The 25,159-nt window shown below is 42.0% G+C and overlaps 2 protein-coding genes across 29 annotated transcripts in view; one reads left to right on the plus strand and one right to left on the minus strand.

The window, feature by feature from the left end:
- Erich1 (glutamate-rich 1) overlaps positions 1 to 25,159 on the plus strand; it is a gene marked incomplete at its 5' end in the record, with an annotated part of 52,793,804 nt that overhangs the window by 3,507,178 nt on the left and 49,261,467 nt on the right.
- The window catches only part of Ddx60 (DEXD/H-box helicase 60), a 120,930-nt gene continuing 108,703 nt past the window's right edge, over positions 12,933 to 25,159 (minus strand). For 16 of the 29 annotated variants that reach the window (XR_015639262.1, XM_087587269.1, XM_087587265.1 and 13 more), the window contains 6 exons: positions 24,199 to 24,320; positions 22,609 to 22,756; positions 20,824 to 20,966; positions 18,155 to 18,306; positions 16,535 to 16,597; positions 12,933 to 13,652 (listed from right to left, as the gene is read on the minus strand). Coding sequence is in view for 15 of the 29 variants with exons in the window: in XM_087587269.1 (XP_087443395.1) it covers positions 13,553 to 13,652; positions 16,535 to 16,597; positions 18,155 to 18,306; positions 20,824 to 20,966; positions 22,609 to 22,756; positions 24,199 to 24,320 (728 nt within the window). In the remaining 14 variants the exon portion in view is untranslated. The remainder of the gene's footprint in view (positions 13,653 to 16,534; positions 16,598 to 18,154; positions 18,307 to 20,823; positions 20,967 to 22,608; positions 22,757 to 24,198; positions 24,321 to 25,159) is intronic. The other 13 variants (XR_015639270.1, XR_015639265.1, XR_015639259.1 and 10 more) reach the window with 1 other exon arrangement.

The raw sequence follows: 25,159 nt of genomic DNA on the forward strand, positions 1-25,159 counted from the left end.
ATGTGGGCAGGGGTGAGCAGTGTTGGTGGTCTCTTCCGCTCTGCAGCCTCAGGAGTGCCCACCTGACCAGGCGGTTGGGTCTCTCTCTCACCGGGTCTGGGAGCAGAGAGCTGCTGCCTTTCAACTGATTTAAAGACAATATGTACCCACCTTTATTATGGCTTTGTAGACCTGTTTTATTTCACTTTACATAGACACATTAGAGGGCCAGTGACATGGTTCAGCAAGTAAACGTGATTGTCTTACAAGCCTGATGCTCACGTCCAATTCCAAGAATCTATGTAAATGTGCAAGGAGAGGACTCCACAAATCTTTCTTCTGACCTCCATATACATATACTGGCACATACACACCATGGCATCTCCCCCCATTGCCCTCCACATACACAGCACAGCATCTCCCCATTGCCCTCCATATACACACATGGCATCTCCCCATTGATGCCCACATACATATCATGACATTCTCTTCACTGATTTTCACATATACAGGACAGCATCCCCTCTCATTTACCTTCATATACATACCATGGCACCCCCACATTCATAATATGAACACACCAAAACAATAAATAAATAGTAATTTTTAAAAGACAAATTAGAGATTTATGTTAGCAAAAGAATTCTGACAAAAAAAAAGTCCATTATTCAGGTTAGTCATGGCAATAATGCTTAAACATGCACCTATAATAAGGTCATATTTAGCTGCTGCTTTCTCAAACTAATTCCAATCAATAATATTTTAGGTTTCCCATCACTTAAACTTGCAAGGAAGTGTTTACAAATGTAAGTCCATTTGCCTCAGTTTTTCTACTTAAGACAATGGACAGCCTTAGACTTTTGTCAAGCACAGAGCTCCCTTTGTCTCAGATGTGAAAACTTATTACCCTGTTGGTCATAGAGGACATCTACAAAAAGTTAATGGTGTGGAATATCTTGGATGGCTCATTTAATTTTTAAGATTGGGAATGGTGAAACTTATACTTCTTTTCAGTCTGCTTGTGCTGTGTGGTGAGAGAATTTGCCAGCTTGTTACTTTATAATGAAAGACCCCAGCTTAGCAGCAGTAACGCCATTTTGCAAGGCTGTACTTAAGATGACTGGTTCAGGGAAAGGTTAGAACACTGAGTGAGTACACAGCGGCTGCCAAGCAAGATATGTTTGGTTGAAGGCCTGGCAACAGGACGACTTCGGTTGAGCACCTGACAATGAAAAAAAGCCCCAGGAGAGGTCCCACACCATGGTGGGGGGCCGAGTCAGTCGTTATGTTCCAAGAAGGTAGCTAAGATACTTGCCCCCGGGCTGAACCCTTGGGGGGCCGAGTCAGCCTTATGTTTCAGGAAGGTAGCTAGGAAACTTGCCCCCGGGCTAAACCCTTGCCATATTAGAATCCACCAATTATATCCCTGTAACCATGCATCTGCTTCTGTATGCTTGCTTCTGCTCCCCAAAATCCTATAAAAGCCCATCCTTGGTTCCGTGGGGCGCGCCAGTCCCCCGAGTGACTGAAGCGCCCGCAGGTGCCTGTGCCTGTGTATCCCGACAATAAACCAAATCCTCTTGCTGATTGCATCCTGTGGTGTTTCGGTCTGGTCTTTGGAGTTAGAGGGTCTCCATCCCGAGGGAAAGTTCTGCCTGAGAGCTTTTCATTTGGTGCGTTGGCCGGGAAAGGAGATCCTCCACCCAGGGACCACCGACCACCCACTGGGAGGTAAGCCGGCCGGCGTCTGTCTGTCTGTCTGATTTTGTCTCGTTCTGCCTTATTCTGTCTGTTCTGTGAGCGCTCAGCCAGGTCTGTTCTGTGAGTGCTCAGCCAGGTTTGTTCTGTGAGCGCTCAGCCAGGTCTGTTCTGTGAGCGCTCAGCCAGGTCTGTTCTGTGAGCGCTCAGCCAGGTCTGTTCTGTGAGCGCTCAGCCAGGTCTGTTCTGTGAGCGCTCAGCCAGGTTGTTTGGAATTTGGGCAGGACGAAGAAGGAGCTGACGAGCTCGGACTTCTCGCCCCGCAGCCCTGGAAGACGTTCCAAGGGTGTTAGGGCCCGACTTTTCAGGGCCCAATCTGGGAGAGGAGAAAGATCCGGACTAACGGCACTTCTGTCTGTATTTTTGGCTTTCAGAGGGCCCCGGACCTTTGCCACCTCCATCTGACTTTTTGCTTTCAGTTTGGTACCAAAGCCGTGCAGCACGCCTGTCTGTTGTTTGTTTGACTGTTGGTGTTGTTTGTTTTCTCTGTGTCCTAATCTTCCTTAGAACTAACATGGGACAGTCCCTAACTACGCCCCTAAGTCTCACTCTTGATCATTAGAAAGACGTCCACGACCGGGCACACAACCAGTCCGTCGAGTTTAAAAAAAAAAAAAAGGAAAAGGGCAGACTCTCTACACATCCGAGTGGCCCACTTTCGGAGCGGGATGGCCAGTGAATGACACATTTAATAAGATCATTATTTTACAGGTTAAAGATCGGGTCGTCCACGGACATCCTGACCAGGTTCCTTATATTATCACTTGAGAGAGTCTCGCCTTAAAACTCCCCCCCTGGGTGGAACCCTTCGTGGACCCGAATTGGCCTCCCCTCAACCCCCAGCCTGTCCCCTCGGCCCCGCCCGGTCCGACGGCCACGTCTTTCTCTCTCTACCTTTGTGAACTAAGAAACCTGTCCTCCCGGCAGACCCAAACTCCCCTCTCATAAATCTTCTCTCTGACAGGCCCGGCTGAAACGGAGGAGGCAGAGCCGCCGGCCAGATCAGTTGCCGGACCACAGTCTGATAAGGGTTTCTCCCCTGTCGCAGGGAGATTGCGCAATAAGCGCGAGGTGATGCCAGATTCAACCTCCCAGGCTTTCCCACTTAGACAGGGAACCGGTGGCCAGACCCAATACTGGCCGTTTTCAGCAGCTGACATTTACAATTGGAAACAACACAACCCTTCTTTCTCCAAAGATCTGGTGGCACTCACCGACCTAATAGAATCTGTTTTACTTACCCACCAGCCTACTTGGGATGACTGCCAACAGCTCTTACAGGCCCTCTTAACCTCAAAAAAAAAAAAAAACAAAGAGTGTTCCTAAAGGCCAGAAAGCATGTTCTGGGAGATGATGCGCGTCCCACCCAGCTGCCTGAGGACCAAACTGGGATTTTAATACAGCTGAAGGTAAGGGACACCTACGCCTTTATCGCCAGTTGCTTCTAGCGGGTCTCCGAGGGGCTATAGGACGCCCTACTAATTTGGCTCAGGTAAAACAGGTATTACAGGAAGCAGGAGAAACTCCCTCCGCCTTTCTAGAGAGATTTAAGGAGGCCTACCGTATGTACACTCCCTATGACCCAGATGACCCAGGACAAATGACGAGTGTCTCTATGTCCTTCATCTGGCAGGCTGCTCCAGATATCAGGACTAAGTTACAGAGGTTAGAAAATTTGCAGGGCTATACATTACAGGATTTACTTAAAGAAGCTGAAAAGATTTTTAATAAGAGAGAGAATTGAGTCGAATCTTGGCCGCCGAAGTTCAGGGCCAAGAAAGGAAGGGAGATGGGGGGAGCTCGAAAGGGGCTGAAGCTGGACAAAGATCAATGTGCCTATTACAAAGAGAAAGGGCACTGGGCCAGAGAGTGCCCCAAGAAGCCTGGCGGACCCCGAAAGCCTCGACCACGAACCTCCCTCTTGGCTCTAGATAAAGATTAGGGAGGTCAGGGCCAGGAGCCCCCCCCCCCTGAGCCCAGGGTAACGCTTAAAGTTGGGGGGCAGCCGGTTGCTTTCCTGATAGACACAGGAGCCCAGCATTCAGTCCTCACTCAAGCTTCAGGACAACTCAGCGACCGGACGGCCTGGGTACAAGGAGCTACTGGTGAGAAACAATACCGATGGACTACAGACAGCCGGGTTCAGCTGGCTACTGGTAAGGTGACCCATTCCTTCTTACATGTTCCGGACTGCCCGTACCCTCTGCTGGGCCGTGACCTGCTCACCAAACTAAAAGCACAAATTCATTTTGAGGAAGGAGGGGCCCAAATAACTGGCCCCCACGGAACTCCCCTTCAAGTTCTAACCCTATGAACCGGGACAGGACACTGGCTTGGACAGAGACTGGTGGGATGGGGTTGGCGCTCCAACAGCCCCCCTTAATTACAACTCCAGTCTCCATAAAACAATACCCCCTGTCACATGAAGCTTATCAAGGTATAAGGCCTCACATTACGAGGCTTCTGGATCAAGGCATCCTAGTCCCCTGCCGGTCGCCTTGGAATACGCCTCTTCTGCCTGTTAAGAAACCCGGCACTGGAGATTATAGGCCAATACAAGACTTGAAAAAGGTCAACAAGAGGATAAAAGATTCATCCGACTGTTCCAAACCCTTACAATTTGCTCAGTAACTGTTCATCGATGAGAAACAGGGGTATGCTAAAAGGGTCCTAACACAAAGGTTGGGACTCTGAAAACGCCCTGTGGCCTACCTGTCTAAGAAATTGGACCCTGTGGCCTCCGGCTGGCCACCGTGCCTAAAGATGGTGGCTGCTATTGCTGTCCTGATCAAGGACGCTGGAAAATTGACTTTGGGACAGCCACTCACCATCCTAGCACCCCACGCAGTGGAGGCCTTGGTAAAGCAGCCCCCAGACCGCTGGCTCTCTAATTCTTGCACCAAGCCTTGTTACTGGATGCAGAACGGGTTCAGTTTGGGCCCGTAGTCGCCCTCAATCCTGCCACCTTGCTTCCTCTACCAGAGGAGGCAGAACAACATGACTGCCTACAAATCCTCACAGAAGTACATAGAACCCGGCAATGGACAGTCAAAAAGATCTGACTGTGACTTGACTTTGGAGGTAGCGTTCAGCTGCCTATTTAAGTATAGGCACGGACAAGAGTGCTTAGATGTGTTAGTGTCTGTTGTCTGTATTCTGTTTCTGTGTTTGGTATCCCAGAAGCAGCTAAGGTTAAGCTGCAGTTTGGGCCAGGTACTGAAGGTACCAGGCATCTGTGGAAATTGGTTATAGGATGCTTTGTCTTGGTCTTGTTTGTCTGGATTGTTTTCTGTGGTATTGTCCAGTGTCTTTTTGACTTTTGTTTCGTGTTTGAATTTGGACTGGCGACTGTGTTTAAAATCTTGGACCGACAACTGTGTTTGAAATCATGGAACTGTTTGCTTTGTTCGTCGAAGAGTTTTACTTGGTCCCCTTAGTGCTTAGTGGTAAGAAACTTAATCTTATGGACCCCGCTTTAGTGGCGGTGTGTTGGTTGATAGCCAAAGTTAATTTTTAAAGCATAGTGTTTTATCTGTGCTTGTGCTCGCAGCCAGCTGAGATAAGCTAGAGAAAGATTTAAATTTTGCTTGGGAGTAAGGAATCTTAAAGGCAGAATTTCAGCCGGTTTGACACTTAGTGCGTAGCTGCCTAAAAGATCAGAAATGCTGTCAACAGGCTATAAAAAAAAGGGACAGACAGGCTGTGTTAGAAATGCTAAAGGAGGAACTATCTGAAAAGGCTGAGAGCAAGGTGGGAGAGGACTCTAAGGAAAACAAGAACAAGAAAGGAATTTCTGACATTTGCTCACAGAAGGAGAGTGCTCATTAAGAGAAGTTCTTTGGGCTGGAGAGATGGCTCAGAGGTTAAGAGCACCCAACTGCTCTTCCAGAGGTCATGAGTTCAATTCCCAGCAACCACATGGTGGCTCACAACCATCTGTAAAGAGATCCGATGCCCTCTTCTGGTGTATCTGAAGACAGCAACAGTGTACTTATATATAACAAATGAATAAATCTTTAAAAAAAAAAAAAGAGAAGTTCTTTAAGGAAGCCTGCCTTATCTGCTGTCCTTATTCCAAGAAAGGAGCCAGTCTCCAGCATTAAATTACTTTTCTCGTTGATCATCATTAACATGGGGAGTGCCTTTGGTCCTATCCCCACAGCAGCCAGTTCCTGCCCCTATGGTTAAAATGCCCCAGGTTGGGGGACAAAAAGAGACCCTAAAATAGTTTCAAAGAATCTACAACAAGCTGTAAAAAACTTTGTTTTGTTTTGCCAGTCAAAATTTAGAATTCAGGCTTTGGCGGTGGCCAAGGTCAGGATTAATGTTTTCTTTTCCATGGGCCTTTAGCCCACTGAGACAGTTTGGTAAAGGGCTGCTACTAAAGTCCTGATAGCCCCAGGTGAACTGGTTACAATTCTTTTGTCAGCTGCTTAGTATCTAACACCCAGGTTCTAACCATCTCTCCATCCTTTTGTTATTAGTTGTTACTAGAAGCCTAGTGTCATTTGGAGGCTGGTTCTCTTGAGAGACAAAGCCACGGAGCTGACACTGAAGAGAGATACTCCTTAAGGGAAAATCTAAGTCTAGAGAGACAGCTGATAACAGATAGGCTGCCACTCTGCTCACCTTTCTGTTTCATAGGCAAAGCTTGTGCTTATTTTTACAATGGCCTTTTTGTCCAAAAAAGGCCTCCTGGTTTAGCTGTGTGACTAAATGCTATTTGTCCTCTTCAGTGGACCTCTCTCCTTTAGATTACCTTCTTGTTTTCTCACCATCCCACTTGAGATGCTTGTTAGTAACTGTTACAGGTCTTCTTTACAACGGAGGAAAGACAGAATCCTACTAGAGGTCAGAAAGAATGTTCCAGACATGGATGGAAGGCCCTCACTCCTGACTGTTGACTTCAATACCCCTGAAGGTAGGGAGTGCTCCGGGTCTGCCCCCAGGCTCCAAGGGTGGGTCTCCTAGGGGCTGGAAAATGCCCCACCAATCTGGCTAAGATAAGGAAAAGATATGAAGAGAAAGTTACAGAAACTTGAAGGGTTAAGCTAAGTCACTGAGAGAGTTATTGTAAGTTGCAGAGAAAATAAGTTGTGTGGTTCAGGGTCTGTGCACAAAAGTGGACAGCACCTAATAGCTGTAGAAGAAAGAAAGAGGTAAAAAGAGCAGGAAGCTAGGGAAGAAAAGAGACAAAAAGAAGAGGAAGTTAGAGAGCTAAAGAGAGATAAAAGATGAGAGAGGAACATATACTGGCCACAGTAGTTAGGGAACCTAGGAAGACAGTACCTGGCAACAGAAGAGAATTCCTGGCTAAAGATCAGTGTGCCTAATGCAAAGAAAAAAGACACTGGGTCAGGGACTGCCCCAGAAAGAACAAGAGGGGACACTGGAGAGCCTCTTGGTCCTAGAATGCTGGCTATGCACAGAGATAGAAGGGAAGCCCGCCCAGTTGTTTTGTGGATACAAGAACCCAATACTCTGTGCTCCTATGCTCCAGTGGGCCAATATCCAAAGACTTTGAGTGCAAGGGGCTACTGGCAACGAACAATACTTATGGACTGCCTGAAGAACAGTGGACCTTGGCGTGGGCCGGGTAACCCACTAGTTCATAGTCATCCCTGACTGCCCCTATCCCTTGCTCATGAGAAAATTGCTCTCCAAAATGGCTTGCGTGGGCTGAAATGGCTGGGTGAGGCCATGTTATGCATATCTACAGACTGTGTATGTGGAGCTTAAGACCTGTCTCAGTGCACCAGTACCTGATGCTGGGAGATGAATGGCTTAGCGCTGTTCTGCTTGGAACATATCACTCCTGCCAGCCGGGCACTAACAATTATCACCCAATCCAGGACTTAAACTGTGATAGAGTGGCTGATGTTTTGCCTTTGAATAGAGTGTCCCAAAAGATGGGACCACTTGTCAGCTGCCATGGACTAGATTCTCCACCGGTTGGGGACAATCTGGTCACCTTGCTGCCCAATCCGGACCTGGAGCCACCACAGCACGAGTGACAAGCACTGGCAGAAGCCCATGGGTGGAGGAAAGACCTCTGCGACTGGTTGATTGACCCCTGCTGAAGGCCGAGGCTACCTTGTCTACAGACGGGAACAGTTCTCTTCATGAAGGTCAGAGATAAGTGGGTGCTGCCATGGTGGACAACACAATGTCATCTGGGATGGCTGAACATCAACCCCCCAGTACATCAGTGCCGCAGATGCCTTTACCATCTCTTGGATGCCCTGGTGAAGCCAACATCTGTGAGTACTATTCATTGCTCAGGATCTCAGGAGGGAAGAGATTCAGTGGCATGGGGCAATAACGAAGCAGATCAAGTGGCTCGAAAAATGGCTATGCAGAAGCCTATCCTGGTTGCAGGCCTGCAAGAGACAGCCACTGAGAACTAGGATCAGACTAAGGGATGGTCTCACTTAGAAAAGGCCCAAATTGCTTAAAAGATAAAGGACAATGGCACACTTGAGGGGAAAGCTATACTCCCCAGAGAACAAAGAAAAGACTCACTTTGCCAAATACAGAAATGGACTCATTTAGGAGATAAGAAGTTTGTCCAAGTAGTTAAGGTGTATGTAATAGACTTTAAGATTTTAGCCAGAGAGACAGTAGAAAGTATAAGGTATGTCAATAAGTGAATGCTTAGCAAGCAAACAGGGCAAAGAGATCTAGAGAGTTTAGTGAAAAGTCGAAGTGAACTTCACTAAGATAAAACCAGAAAAATATAATCACAAGTATCTCCTAGTGCTTGTAGATACTTTTTCAGGAATAGATAGAAGCTTTCCTCACCAAATGAGAGACGGCCTCTGCAATCATCAAGAAGATACTGGAAGAAATCTTCCCCCGATTTGGAATGCCCAAGGTAATCTGGTCAGACTAAGGCCCTACTTTCGTTGCCAAGGTAAGCCAGGGTGTGGCCAAGTATTTAGAGGTTGATTGGAAATTACATTGTATCTACAGACCTCAAAGTTCAGGACAGGTAGAGTAAATAAATAGAACTCTAAAAGAGACCGTGACCAAATTGACCATGGAGATTGGCGCAGACTGGGTGACACTCCTTCCTTCTTGCTCTCTTCAGAGCAAGAAATACCCCTTCCAGATTCAGCCTTACCCCCTTTGAGATCTTATATGGGGCCTCAGCTCCTCTGACTGTATTAGATGATGTTACTGAACCAACATGTCATAGTAATAATGATTTGTATGCCAGGCTAAAAGACCTACAGGTGATACAGAAAGAAATCTGCTCAGAGCTGGCAGCAGCCTATGTCCTGGGGACCCCCGAGACATTTCATCAGTTCCATCGGAGACTCGGCTACATACGATGGCACCGAACCCAGATACTCGAGCCTCACTGGAAAGGACTGTACCTGGTGCTGTGACCACCCTGACAGCCATCAATTCTCAGCCCTCACCAGCCATGTACTAGCTGTTGGGGCTGAGAGCTGGGACCTAGAGGGAAACTCAGATCTTCAAAAAGCTCCCTAGACTTAATTTCATGTTTGCCCTGGGTTCTATCAAGATAGGTGTAGGGATAGGCTTGATTTCTATTATGAATGATGTAACATTACATATGTTATATTTCTTGGGACTGTGCCTCAGGAATCACAGTCTGTATAAGTTTAGAAGTTCTAAAAGCTAGTCATGACCTTGGTGTATAGGCTTGGATAGTGTCCAGATTAGAATCCTCATGTTAAGACAACAATACCAAGCTGTTATGCTAGATGAAGCTGAATTCTCCATGTAGTTCTAAGGTTAGAACTATTAACAAAAAAAAGAAGGGAATGTAGAACTAGAGTTTTAAAAAGTTTGCTCATTGTCAGAGTCCGGATGTGCAGGGCCGGACGTGCCTGAGGGAGAGCCAGAGATAGGACTTGCCAAACCAGCTATCAGCCCCAAGGACATTGACCATCTGTAGCCACTCCCTCCCCTTCCTTCACCCCCCTGAGTGAGATGAGCCACCCTACCTGCCTGCCGAGCTGCTAGAGAGCACGTACTCCTTGCTGATGTAATTTCACGCTGAAAGTAACTGTGCACCATTTGAATTGACCAATCATGTGTAACCGCGAGAATGCCCCTAACCTCCCCTATATAAACCCCCGAGTTTGGAGGCTCGGGGTCAATTCCTCTGTCTCCTGTGTGGGATACGTATCGACCCGGGATCCCGCTAATAGGGATCTCGTTAATAAAAGCTACCTCTTGCTGTTACATCAAGACGGCTACTCGTAATTCCTGGGGGCACCCCATCCCACGATCGGAGCGAGAGACTCGGCTCCCCATTTAGGGGTACGCTCTTTCACTACATTTCAGATTTAGCTAAAGATTAAAGAAACAGTGTACACCGACACCCAGTAGATTCACCTCAAGGATGTTAGGTATAATTCTGCGCTTTTAAAAATGTTCCAGATGTCAAACAAACAACCTCAGCCTTGTAAAAACCTGGGAGCCAGATTAACTCATGCATATCTATTGAGGTGGATTTTCACTTCCCATCTGATTCCTGAGTACAAGTTGAAACTAACATGATAATACCTTTCACACTGTGTAACATTCCATTAGGAGGTGCTAGACTGGATCTGGTTATTCTAAGTGTTTTGGGGTTATAGCATTATTGTAGCAATTAAAGAATCCCCATCAAAATACCAATCCATTTCTTCAAAGAGTTAGACAAAACAATTTGCAAATTCATCTGGAATAACAAAAAACCCAGGATAGCTAAAACTATCCTCAACAATAAAAGGACTTCAGGGGGAATCACTATACCAGAACTCAAGCAGTATTACAAAGCAATAGTGATAAAAACTGCATGGTATTGGTACAGAGACAGACAGATAGACCAATGGAACAGAAGTGAAGGCCCAAAAATGAACCCATACACCTATGGGCACTTGATTTTTGACAAAGGAGACAAAATCATCAAATGGGAAAAAGATAGCATTTTCAGCAAATGGTGCTGGTTCAACTGGAGGTCAACATGCAGAAGAATGCAGATCGATCCATGCTTATCACTCTGTACAAAGCTTAAGTCCAAGTGGATCAAGGACCTCCACATCAAACCAGATACACTCAAACTAATAGAGGAAAAATTAGGGAAGCATCTGGAACACATGGGCACTGGACAAAATTTCCTGAACAAAACACCAATGGCTTATGCTCTAAGATCAAGAGTCGACAAATGGGATCTCATAAAACTGCAAAGCTTCTGTAAGGCAAAGGACACTGTGGTTAGGACAAAATGGCAACCAACAGATTGGGAAAAGATCTTTACCAATCCTACAACAGATAGAGGCCTTATATCCAAAATATACAAAGAACTCAAGAAGTTAGACAGCAGGGAGGCAAATAACCCTATTAAAAAATGGGGTTCAGAGCTAAACAAGAATTCACAGCTGAGGAATGCCGAATGGCTGAGAAACACCTAAAGAAATGTTCAACATCTTTAGTCATAAGGGAAATGCAAATCAAAACAACCCTGAGATTTCACCTCACACCAGTCAGAATGGCTAAGATCAAAAACTCAGGTGACAGCAAATGCTGGCGAGATTGTCGAGAAAGAGGAAGCCTCCTCCATTGTTGGTGGGATTGCAGACTGGTACAACCATTCTGGAAATCAGTCTGGAGGTTCCTCAGAAAATTGGACATTGAACTGCCTGAGGATCCAGCTATACCTCTCTTGGGCATATACCCAAAAGGTGCCCCAACATATAAAAAAGACACGTGCTCCACTATGTTCATAGCAGCCTTATTTATAATAGCCAGAAGCTGGAAAGAACCCAGATGTCCTTCAACAGAGGAATGGATACAAAAAATGTGGTACATCTACACAATGGAATATTACTCAGCTATCAAAAACAATGCCTTTATGAAATTCATAGGCAAATGGTTGGAACTGGAAAATATTATCCTGAGTGAGGTAACCCAATCACAGAAAAACACACATGGTATGCACTCATTGATAAGTGGCTATTAGCACAAATGCTTGAATTACCCTAGATGCCTAGAACACATGAAACTCAAGACGGATGATCAAAATGTGAATGCTTCACTCCTTCTTTAAAAGGGGAACAAGAATACCCTTGGCAAGGAATAGAGAGGCAAAGATTAAAACAGAGACAGAAGGAATACCCATTCAGAGCCTGCCCCACATGTGGCCCATACATATACAGCCACCCAATTAGACAAGATGGATGAAGCAAAGAAATGCAGACCGACAGGATCCAGATGTAGATCTCTCCTGAGAGACACAGCCAGAATACAGCAAATACATAGGCGAATGCCAGTAGCAAACCACTGAACTGAGAACAGGCCCCCATTTAAGGAATCAGAGAAAGAACTGGAAGAGCTTGAAGGGGCTCAAGACCCCATATGAATCACAATGCCAAGCAACCAGAGCTTCCAGGGACTAAGCCACTACCTAAAGACTATACATGGACTGACCCTGGACTCTGACCTCATAGGTAGCATTGAATATACTAGTAAGATCACCAGTGTAAGGGGAAGCCCTGGGTCCTGCTAAGACTGAACCCCCAGTGAACATGATTGTTGGTGGGAGGGCGGCAATGGGGGGAGGATGGGAAGAGGAACACCCATAAAGAAGGGGAGAGGGCGGGGTTAGGGGGATGTTTGCCCGGAAACCGGGAAAGAGAATAACACTTGAAATGTAAATACTCAAGTTAATAAAAAAAAAGAATGGAAACACAGGCCAAGAGGTGGTGGTGCAGGCCTTTAATCCCAGCACTTGGAAGAAAGAGGCCAGTGGATCTCTGAGTTCAAGGGCAGCCTTGTCTACACAATGAGTGCCCTCATAGCCAAGGCTACACAAACTCTGTCCCCTCAAACAAGAAGAATGGAAACAGTTTAAACTGCACCTCCATCACCAACAACAATGTAGAGATTTCTAACATGGAGCATGAAATGGTAAATCATTTCCAGCAACTGGAATTTTTCTGCTTCCCAAATAAATGAACTATAACTGTTTTTAAAGCCACAAAACAAAACATAAAGTTTTAGTGAGATACCTGACTCATAGAAAAACCACATCCTTTGTTTTGAAGTTTAACCTCTGTAAATTCAAATTGAGAGCTTAAAATTCTAGAGCTGAGAATTATTGAGAATTCTAGGCTAAGAACTCAATTAGAGAATGATCCCATCCAAATAATTATATTGAATGAATGGCAGTACGCAAGTGGATTAAGAGATGAATATATTTCAAACAAATGAAACTAAAGACATCATTATTTCAACAGTCATTTACATGCAACTAAAATGAAGAAAAACATTAGCTACCTGTTTTCTTTTAAAGCATCACAAATACTAAATGAAAACATTCATTTTTTACAAGTAGGTTATTTATCAAGATATATTGTTTCAATAGCTACCTATCTAAGCAGTGAAATCCCTTTATGTTGATTCGGTAGATTATATTACACTTTCGGGATACTACAATCATTTTCTCTATCTTCAAAAACATTTTTACATATTAACAATGAAAATATTTAAAATGCAATACTTTGGGTATCAAGGAACATAAAATCTGTCTTCAAACATACATATATGCAAGACCCTTGTATTTTTTTCATTCAGTTCTCAATAATTTGGAGAAATAAGTGTTTTTTGTCAACTTTTTGAGGAAAACACCAAGTATGTTGGCCAAGGGTGCTTAGAGGCAAACATAAGAAGTTTGATGGCAACTCTGTTCATTCCATTTCATCATGTATGATTGCTTGATCAAGACATAAGAGTAAAAATATGTAATTTACAAAACTTCTGTAGTGATAGTTTAAGCGGTTTACATAGGTTTTTCTTTTCACACTAATTCAAACTTCTCATGAAAAGACTTAGACAATTGCTCAAATGCTAAAACAACGTTGTCTTCTTCATTTTCACACAGTTCACGCAAGGAGACACTATAAATACAAAAATACAGATAAATAAATTATATATTCAATTAAGTGACATTGAATATTTTTCAAATGGTTGTTCTATAAAGTTATGTTCTATAAATTTGGCAAATTATAAAAAATGCTGGTAAGAAACAAATTTATTAACAAAATAATATTTATACAAAAAATAAGATGAGTGTCATTTATCAGGGCCATATCAGGGTTATTGAAAGAATTCCATGTACTTTGATCCTTGATCCTTTCAGCAGTACAACACAAATTTTGTTTCTCTACATATTTCATGGAGGCATTTTGTGGTTTTTCTGCTACTGTGTCTAGCGTATACTGAAAACTACTATGGAGAAAGAAAGCTTCCTTTCTTTCTTTAGGTAGGAGAGAAAAAATGAAGGTGGGATATTGTCAGCAGAATAAGAGTCCTCATCTAATTCAGATGACCTCACGTAAATCCCCAGACCTGGAATCATGTTAGGCTCCATGGCAAAGGGGAATTACCATCACAGATAAACCCACAGATGATAATCTTCAGTGGAGGTGATTATCCTGGATTCTCTCCTTAGGACTAATGGAATCTCAAAGGTGCTTATGGGTGTGAGGAAGGTTAGGATGGGAGTCAGAGAGGTGAAATGTGGATATTTAATATATAACTTTGGGTTATATCTCTCTACTGAACATTCTTGACCTCCAAGACAGAAGGAAACTTTGACCCAAAAATACAGACAACCTCTAAATTTGGGAAAGATCCAAGGTTTTCCCTTAGAACATCCAGACACCTAATTTTGTCCAGTGAAACACGCTTTGATGTTTGACCTCCAGAATGGTAAGATGATACATTTATATAGGTCCATATCATTGAGTGACAATTCGTTACAGCAGCATTAAGAAACTTGTGGACGGCTGGCCATAGTAGCTGACATCTGTGAGGTCCCTGCTAGAGAATTGGAGGCATGAAGACCCTTGGGGCTCTTTGGTCAGCCAGCCCCTCCCAATCATCGAGACCCTGACACAAAAGAAGTAGATAGTGTTCCATAGGAAGGCTCCTGAGGATGTCCTCTGGTCTTCATGTGTACATGCCTACTCATACATGCCCAACTGTACACATACAACTTCCTGTCTTTATGCTTAGGTTTGATTGTTAAAAAAAAGGGGGGATGGGTGGGGTGGGGAACAATTGGGTAGAAATATGAACAAAACAGATATGAGTTAATGCCATAGCCTGAGGGGTGCCGGTCCTGTCTGTGGAACGGCCCCTTCTCCTGGGTACTGGCAAGGCCTCCTTGGAATGAGGATCTTATGACTTATTAGATGAGAGCAGGTCAGAGACTTCTTCATGGTTAGAGACTAGGTAGGGAGAAAGGGAAAGGTTTAAGCAATAATTCTAGTTTTTATAGCTCGCTTTGGGGGAAAAATGGTTTCACTTTTTATGACTTGCTCTTGTCTGGGGAGGAGGGATTCTGCTTTGAATAGATTGCCCCAGAGAGATGGAGGGGCAAGAGAGCAGTGGGCAGAGAAAGACAGAGAGATCTTGACTTTGAGATTGCTTCCAGGCCCTCCAGTTCAATGTTCTCAGCGTGCCTAGTGCCCTGCTTTGGGGCATACATTTCCTGAGTCCCAACCTCTCAAAATCCTTTGTTATTCCTCTGCTTTGTACAATACCAGTGTGGAAGTAGCTATTTATTTTTTGAATGCATGCTGTATTTTTATCTTTAAAAAATCAAATCAGTAGAAAGAAAATTATCAGGAGAAAAACTGAAAGAGACACGAACAGGCAATTCGCAAAAGTACAAAGGAAACAAACTGTAAAACACAAATGCCCAATAAATATCTTTTAAAATGCTAGCTTTGCTGTTGACAAGAGCTTACAGATTAAATTTGCGAGGGGATAATGGTGACGCACTGTCTCTCATCTACCATTTGGCAAAGATGAAATAAAATCACATTAAAATGAAAAAAAAAAAGAAAGAAACTTGTGAACAAGCATGAAGAAAGGGAAAAGAGACCTTTCTATTAATGGGTCCCAGCATTACAAAGGTTAAGAGCCACTGCTATAGATGAACAATGCTATTCCCTTTTGCTCTCATTTGCCTCAAATTAACTATGTATAAAATAACAAATAATAAAACTATATAAAAACAAATAAGTCAGATAAAAATAATAAAATAAATAATAAAGCTCTCTGTAAAAATAAAACATCCGTATAGGTCTGATTCAGCTCTGATCAAGGAAATAAAATAAGGAACTGTTTGTAAGGACCCTATAATGCTGAAATCTATGATCACTTGAATACACATGTGACAATAATAAACACTGTTGAAGTGTTTAAATGCATATAGAGACAAGGGGTTAAGATGATAGTCGTTTAACTAGGTGACATATTTGGACAATGAAGCCTTAAGTTTGATATTGTTTTGTGAGCAACTGGCTTTGTTCCAGATCAGAATAGGAAGTGACTATGAAATTACAGTCACACAAACCCTGAAAAAATATTGGCTGTAGCAGGAGACTCCAGAGCAAGCAAATGCTATAAACTGACCTGCTGGCACCTCAGAGAGAGTTCTGAAACATCATGCATTTGCTCATTGAGAATATCTGGGACCAAGGATGCTCTGGAATAGTTTTGAGCTATGTGTACTGCCTGAGTCTGAGGCTCTATCTGGATGGAACTTAATGTCAAACATATTTTTGAATTAATTATATTACAGACCATGACCAGCAGGTTGTAGGGATGGCGAACTGAACAGACCTCTGAGAAACTGAAATGCATGGAATGTAACAGACTCAGTGATACTTTTACATACTTGGATCATGGGGGAAACTAATCTCAAAATTTCAAAATGACAATTAAATTTGAGAAAAATATGAAAGTAACATTTAGACATATAACATACCTGATAGATTTAATGGTAAGGTAAAAATCTTTCAACAGATTATATGCATCCCCTGGATGTATCCTGAGTGACAGAAAAAACAGAAATTAATGATACAAAAATTATTTACCATTGATGTTTATATCCACAAATTAGGGCTGATTCAAACATGATCAAAAACACTGTTGTTGTTGTTATTTCTGTTGTTGTTGTTGTTGTTATAATGAGTGGCTCACAATTAATCAGACTACTTAGAATAAGTGACTGCTGAGCACTGATATGGAATATCTGTGTCACCCCAACAAGACTCAGAGAAGATCACAAAAGAGAAGACAGAGAGAATTAAGAGCTAAATGTGAAGCAAGTGCTGTGAAATGCTGTCCTCTGGACCTGATGTGACTCCTGAGTCCACGGCAGCTAAGGCTGCTTGCCTGGGGTCTACACAAGGCTGGACCCATTAACATCAGTCAAGGATGAGAGGCGGGGTCCTAAGAAACTAGTTCCCAAGGGAGGCAGGGGCCCTATGGGCTGAAAGAGCCATTTTTCTTCAGTATTGTTTTCAGTGTTTGAGTCTCCTGACTTTCAGGAGATGGCACCACACTCATGTAGACAGCCCAAATTTAAAGACAATGCAAAAATGGGAGGCTGACTTGCTGGGGTTAGGGGATGTAACTAAGAAGACACACAAGAATATGTGGGGGTGGGGATATGGTCTTAATGTGTTATACACAATTATGAAATTATCAACGTACAACTTTTAAAAACAAACAAAAATATTATCAACTAGTGTAATAGCTATTTTAGCCACAATAAGTCAGCCTTAATAAGCAAAAATTTTATAGGTTTCTGAGAACTATCAAAACTTTTTATACCTTAACTTAATAAGGATTGTTGAAATTTTACGTCTAATGCATGTTTAATTCCTTAGCGTATCTGCTGCTAGATGGTGTGTTTAGCACTTACACCAATATCTCCCTACTCTGCTCAGGGATAGTTCCCTGAATATTTCCCTGGGAGTGCATATCTAATATGCTTGGTATAATTAACTATTTCTTAAAATTATCAAGCGCAAACATACCTATTGACCTTGTCTAATCGCACAAAGGATGAGTGCTTAGAAATGTCAAGGCCTGTGTATTCAGTGGGAGTTTTCTTCCTTGACTATCTAATTTTTGTGGCCACAACACTGGAGCCTGAGAGTCATTGATGTCAATTGTATGAAGGATGATCTAAATAATGTCTGGTTCTATTTATAATTATAGAAATGGCTTCCCCAGCAACAAGCTTAAACAATGGTCTCAAACCCAAATATGTAAACTAGACACTTTAAACTATGTCAGGCACTAAAAATACCAGGTTGCCATTATATATTTGTGTATATAGTTGTAGATAGATTTGCAATTATATCTAAAATACCAAATGATGCCTAAATAAAACTGTAATGTAAAGATAAATTTGATATATACAAAGACACGTTTAGAGTATATATTTAGACCAACTGAGTTGGCCCGAATGCTAAATTTTTGCTGCAAACCTAGAAATAATTGAATAGAATATGTCATCATCTGTGCCATCAGTCTGGAAGTGAAAATGTAATATGCCTGTCAGGACTAGTCTTGGAATTTTCAAGATAGAACATACCCATTGTCCTGGACTAATCCAGTAAGGGATCCATGCTTATAGAAATCAAGTGCATAGGCATTAAGTGGCATTTTTCTTCCTTGACTGTCCAATCTGTGTGGCCATAGCACTGGGGCTTGTGCATGATTGATACAAATTGTGTGTAGAGTGACCTAAAGAAATATAAGTTTTTGGTTATTCACATGGGTTATTCACATTCTTATGACTTAGAACGTGGAATTATTTGTAGAGAAATTTTAATCCAACAATATGGCTGATCTGGCAAGGGATTATATGCAAAGATCTTCTACGTCAGTGTGATCCAGTATGAATGCAGATTGTGGATTACAGCATGATCTGTCTAGAATACAAATACCCTCTTTGTATACACCTTTAATTCTTAATAATGAAGGTAGGATTAGTCTGCACAAGGAAGTAGCCATGTTTGAAAGTAACATCCAAGCAAGGGGCATACAAAGTGACAAATCAGAGAAATATTTGACAGAATGAGTTAGAGATAGGATATGCCCAACTCTCATGAAAACAGAGGAGACCTAAAAGAGCAGGTGAGAGAGAGATGGTGGAAGAGAGGGGAGGAGGAGGAGGAGGAAGGGGCACAGTTTCACAGAGATAGGTTTCAGGTAAAGACAGAATGAGGCAGAAAATGAGAAAGAGCCAGAAGATTAGAACATATTAAAAGTTATTATGAGGCTAAGTGGAGCAATTCAGTCAGAATTCCAAAGAAGCTTGGGTCAGTCAGCTTGGAGAGGACTTCGGCCTGGAAGAGCTGAGTTTAACCTTCCAGCCCCAGTTCAGAAACAGTTAGATAGGGTGAACTTATTCAGCAGTAAGCCTCCAGAGCAACACTTAGAAAAGGTAAATGAAAGTTACATTTACAGTTGTTCATTATCAGTGCCTTCTAGCGTATGCTTGCCTTCTGCACACACTGAAGCAGTGTATCCTGGAGTATGGCTTAGCCCTGCTTGTGATGATGACTGAAGCAGCTGATGTCCAGTCTACCAGTCTTGCTGAAATATAGCAAGAAAGACTAGGGAAAAAAGGCAAATGAAAAACTTTAAAGTCTCCTTAACAGTCAGAATGGGATTTCAGGGAGCAGGAGGATTCCCTATCATAAGAGATTATTCAACTGAAAAAAAAATCTAATGATCTTCAGAATAAACAACCAGAATAAAAAGAGTAGAGAGGAGATAGAACAACAATCAGAATAATGAAGAAAGCAAATCAGTAGTTTACTATGCCTGTTCGTTTTTGCATACTGCCTTGTGTCATCAACAGGAGCTCAGACGCTAAGGGTTAATGATGCTGAAAGATAGCCCAACTACCTTCTAGAGTGGGTTAAGAGTCATGGGTAATAGACTTGAATATTTTAATATCCCCATATTCTTATGACCCAGAAAACCCACATCCAAGATAAAGTTGCATACACGTAACAGACACCAACCCTGTTTGTAGCAACAAAGAACTAAAGCAGGCAAACATTGACAGAGTAATGGAGAGTTTTGTGTTATGAACTACTGTGGCACAGGAAAAACGAACTAGAGCTTCACGTCAAAACATGGATGGACCTTACAGGCATAAAACTAAACACAGGAGGAGATACTTTCATGAGACTACAACGAAACATCCCTTCACTTTTGTAGAAATAAAACGCTAGCATAAATCAAAAGTCATGTGTAAAATGAAAATTTTTGGATGAATTTAAAAACTTAGGTCACTTTAGTGGAATACAAGGAAATGAAATAAAGGAGAGGCTTCTGAGGCCTCAGTTCATGGGTACTTACTATGTGACTACTCTTCATAAGTCATCTAGAAGCATTAGAATACAGATTTGATTAGATTGTAATTTAATCAGAACTAAACTGTAATAAGTAATATAAGGAAGTGAAATTTATGTAGAGTGAATCATGTCCAGCAAAAACCAGACTATAATCAAGTAACATGAATCTAAATACTGATGCCAGCTGCTTCAAAATGAAGGAAGGGAGAGCAAAAAGATGTTTGCTAGAATTCTGTGGTCAGCAAGGGTGAGTAGGAATGTGTTTGTACACACACACCTGGGTACCTTCTAATTGGTGCTGATTTTGCAATAACAAGAAACAAACTTTCTAGTCTATTCTCATTGTATTCGTATCCCACTGAATCCCCATGAAAACTTTACATGTAAAAAGGAAATAAAAGTGATGGTTATATTTTATAAATTCAATTAATTACATAATAAATGGAAAAGGAATTATTTTGCTCTCCTCCTCTTCCTCCTCCTTCTCTTTTTGAAAAAGGATTGTTGAAACTCTTTACATAATACTTAAATTTCTATCCATCCTCCTGTCTCAGCCTCTCCAGTGCTGGAATTGTAGGCATGAATCATCACGTCCAGCCTGGCAAAGGGAAACTATAATACTTAATAACTATGCTTTTTTTCAATATACTTAACTACCAATTTCTTGGACATGTCCAATTAGTCACATATAGACATACAAACCAAAAAAAAGAAAGAAAGAAAAAGAAATCAAAAGTTTCAAAAATGATTATTTTTCTTTAAATGAAAAGCATAATTTTTTATCTTGTATATGCTAGCGTTTCACAGCTTCTACGGTAGTCTGATAACACACCACACATACTGGAGCAAAAGGCCCACGGAGGCTGACTAATAAGCATTACTTTTTACTTACATGATTTGGAACTCCTGGACTAAGCAAATCCACATCAAAGTTTCCAGACAAACAAACGAAGGGCGAAACCGCCATCCTTCCCTCCTTGCAGCTCATCAAGTGAGACACAAGTGGTGAATCCTCACATTCTTTACCTGCGAACTCTGAGCAGAATGAGGTGAGATACAACCACTTTTATTTTAATTCTTGCTATTTTAATTTCTTATTTGCTGGCTTGCTTGTTTGAGATAAAGTCTCTATGCATCCCTGGAGGCCCAGAACTCTCAGTGTTTGCCAGGCTGACCATAGAGATTCCCTGCCTCTGAATACTGGAAATTAAGGCAGGCCCTATCATGCCTGGAAGATTCATTTTTAAATGCAGCCACAGTGTTAGACCTCATGTCCTTGTATAAGAGCTAAACCATGCAAATATGGAAGGCACTGAACCTAGCAGGGTCCACACCATGGAGTAAGATTGAATTGGTACATACAGTCTAGACAGTGTGTGATGAAACCATTCATTAAAATAGACAATTAGTGCCAGAGGTACTATTGTAAACTATGTACTATACTTTTGACAGTCAAAAGTTAATTAAACTAGAAAGTTGTCTAAATTAACTCTGACATTTATAACATTTTCCAAACTGAACTGAGATTTGGCCTTAGAATCTTTCCAGGCACTAACTATACTGAACTTTGCTTAGGTTCCAGATCAGACAAGATTAAGCATGCATAGGGTGGCTTAAAAATAAACTGTAGGGTTGGGGATTTAGCTCAGTGGTAGAGCCCTTGCCTAGCAAGCACAAGGCCCTGGGTTTGGTCCCCAGTTCCGAAAAAAAAAGAGAGAAAAAAAATAGACTCAATATGCTACTCTAAGTGTCCACTATCAGTAGGTGTGGAAATGTTTATGAGAATACGTTCATTATCCATCCCTGTTCATAGAAAACTCCAATGTGGGCCCTAGGGTGTCCCTGAAGCAGACCACGCTCCTGCTCCCATCTCACTTACCCCGAGAGGTACATGCCTGTCATTACCACCTGCTGTTGTCTTGGCCTCTACATTTATAGAGTCTAAGAGAGTACATACTCTACTTCTGTGAATTTCTCCAACTGAGGATATTAGGGTACAGCAAACCACAGACATTTCTCCCCACCTCAAAATGTTATATCTCAGTCACCCATTTATTCTGTTTATGCTCTTTTAGGAAGCTTCCATCTATTGGTTATGAACAAGAACAACAAAAGCGAAACATTTGGTAATATGTTAAGCCCTCCTTCAGGGTGCACTGATGATTTGAAACTAGCCTTTTGAAATGTACTAATGCAAAACAATACTCCTCTCTGTCTCAAGTGTCCATTGATAAAGCAAGGTCATGATTACGGTATCACTTCTCCCAATTCCAGAGGTCAGAAGTAGCAGAGTCAGGGAATCTGACCAAGGTCTACGACAATCAGCAACAAGCCTGCCCTACAAATACTCATAGATTTCCTCTTGTTTCTCTTGTCTTGGAGCCAGACTTCCTCAACTTTCTAGAACTCTCCCAGAGTCAGTGCTGAAAATGGTTTATAAAGAATAAAACTTGGTTTTAGTTTCATTCTCCACTGTCCTTTAACCACAAACTTCCATTTTTATTAGAAAGAATCCAATTGTTCTCAAGCAGGCTGACTTTTCTATAGTGTCAGCCTTCAGAGGTAAACATGGGAGACATGGAGCTCTACCACTGACCTAATCCCTAGGACCCACCTGACATGTTCTTGGGTGAGACTCTTATTAAGTTGACTCACAGTAGGACTAAAATATACTTGCCGATTTTTGACAAGGGGAGTTGATACTCCTGTTTCATATCCGCCAGTCGGGACACAATGAGCAGAAAGGAAGCAAAGTCCCTTGTCACTTGCATGTTGTACGCAAGCAGGGCGTCACTGAAGTCCTGGGGGAGGTCATCAAGGAACACCTAAAAGCCAAAGTTTTCCAGAGCCAGTTGAATACTTTCCATAAAACACTGAATATCTACAGCAATGAAGGCAAAAGACCACATACTATAATTTATTGTTTTCAACGAAGCTGTACTTCTCTTCTTAGTTGAACTAGGGTATAAAAAAATGATTCTTGTTCTTCTATGCTTGTGTAAAAAAAATACTCTACTCACAACATTTAGTCTGATGCAACTTAATCAAAATGATAGGATGTTTGTAAAAATAGACGCATGCCCTCAAATGCCATTGGACTCATGAGTAATTTCAAAAGACCTAGGGATACATTTGGAGAGCCAAAAATGTGAATCAGATTTTCAGGCAGGGAATCAACTGTGCCTGGTTGAGAAGTTTGGGAACCTTCACTTGTGTTCACTATACGAACACTGCTAATGACTTTTACCTGGACACATGAAAGTGCTTTGTATCTAATTTTGTTTTGTTTTGATTCTCCTTTTTTTTGTGGTAGTTTTTAATAGTAAACAAGAACCTAAAAGCATGCACCCACAAAGCACCTTTGTTTAAGACTTCTGTACCTGAAGAGCTGGGAAGAAAAGAAATTCTGCCTCTGTCAGCCATGCCATAAAGGGTCCATCAGGAATATTATGGAGTAATATTACTTGAAGCATCAAAGAGTGGTAAGGGTGCTATAAATATGATCTCATGCACAAACATGCATGTTTAATTAATTCATATAACTGTTAATATTAATGAACAAATGCACCTCTTGACAAAGCAAGATGAAAATATTAAAATTGAAAAAAAATGTTTCTAAGATTAAGACACTAGGAGTCAAAAGACAATTTCCCAGATAACTCTGCAAGACTTCCTCAGAGACGGCACTGTGACATATGATCCTATCACAAGACACACATTCAGCAATGAGGGTAGCATTGGGATTTCAATATATAATTGCCTACATTGTGTGCATATGCACATGAATACTCCTGTGGGTGCTCCCTGCCATATTTTCTGAAGCAAGCTCTCCAACCACACCTGTCACTCTCCCAGTAGGCTCTGCTGCCCTAGCCAGGTCCAAGGAGCCATGCATTTTTGGCTCCCTAGCTCTAGGAATGCAATGCACGCCACTATGCATATCTTGTCATGTGGGTACCAGGAATCCAAATTCAACTCCTCATGCTTACATGGCAAGAACTTCACCAAGTCCCTTTTCATTAATGCTACATTTTGATGAAATCAACTAAAACGCTGAATGTGTGTTCATGCTATTTATTTGCAAGGCATGTAAACTTTGAATAGAGGTGCTTGGAGTTGCAGATAAATACAATAGTATTTCGGGAAAGAATAGATTAATATATAAAATACATTCATGGTCCCATGTCCATAAAATCCAATGGCTTTTGAAACATTTCTGATAGAATCTATGTATGATTATTAATTAATTTAGTCAGAAAATGTTTACCTTTGATTGATAAAACTTGGTGTTAACCTCGTAAAACTTGGCTGGAATATATATTCTTCCGAAAAGATTTGCTAATACTAAAACCAGCTTCTCCATTACATCTTCAGAAAAGCATTTTGAATCTGTACAAAAGGAAGTCCCTGTCATTCATATATATATATATATATATATATATATATATATATATATGAATATGGGTTAGGTTAAGTTTTTCAAGTTTAAATTCTTATGTCTACTTCATAGCAACTGTAGACTAACTTTTCCTGCAGATGCTTCTCTTCTGAGCTTTTTTTTTCTCCCCAGAGCTGAGGACCGAACCCAGGGCCTTGCGCTTGCTAGGCAAGTGCTCTACTGCTGAGCTAAATCCCCAACCCCCTCTCTTCTGAGCTTTTGCATCCATACTTATTACCTTCATTAACATCCTTCTCTTTCCAGCTATGAATTACTTCATGGTCAGATTTACATTTTGTTCACTTTGGCCCATCTCCCAGTGAATGACCAAATTTATAACACTGTCTCTGTGTTGGTCAGTGTGCTGTGACCAAGAGACACAATGACCACGGCAACTCATAAAAGAAATTGTAGCTGTCTACAGTTTTAGAGGTTTAGTCCAATCCCAACATGGTAGGGAGCATGGTGACACTCAGGCAGACATGGTGCTGAAGAAGCAGTTGAGAGTTGGACATTTGAATGATCAGGCAACAGGAAGAGGGAGCCCCCGGGCCTGGCTTGAGACTTCAAAGCTCCAAAGCCCGCTCCCAGTGACATACTTCAATAATGATACACCTCCTGATCCCTCTCAAGTAGTGCCACTCCCGAATGACCATGCATTCAAATATACAAGCCTGTGGGAGTCATTCCTATTCAAGTCAGCACACAGATCCTGCTACTGCCACTTGCCAAGCTAATGAGGAGCTGCATCAGATTAGTACGTTTACTACATGCTAATGCCAGTAGTATC

Source organism: Rattus norvegicus, chromosome 16 (genome assembly GCF_021556685.1).
Source record: "Rattus norvegicus strain SHRSP/BbbUtx chromosome 16, alternate assembly SHRSP_T2T, whole genome shotgun sequence".
NCBI classification, from domain to species: domain Eukaryota; kingdom Metazoa; phylum Chordata; class Mammalia; order Rodentia; family Muridae; genus Rattus; species Rattus norvegicus.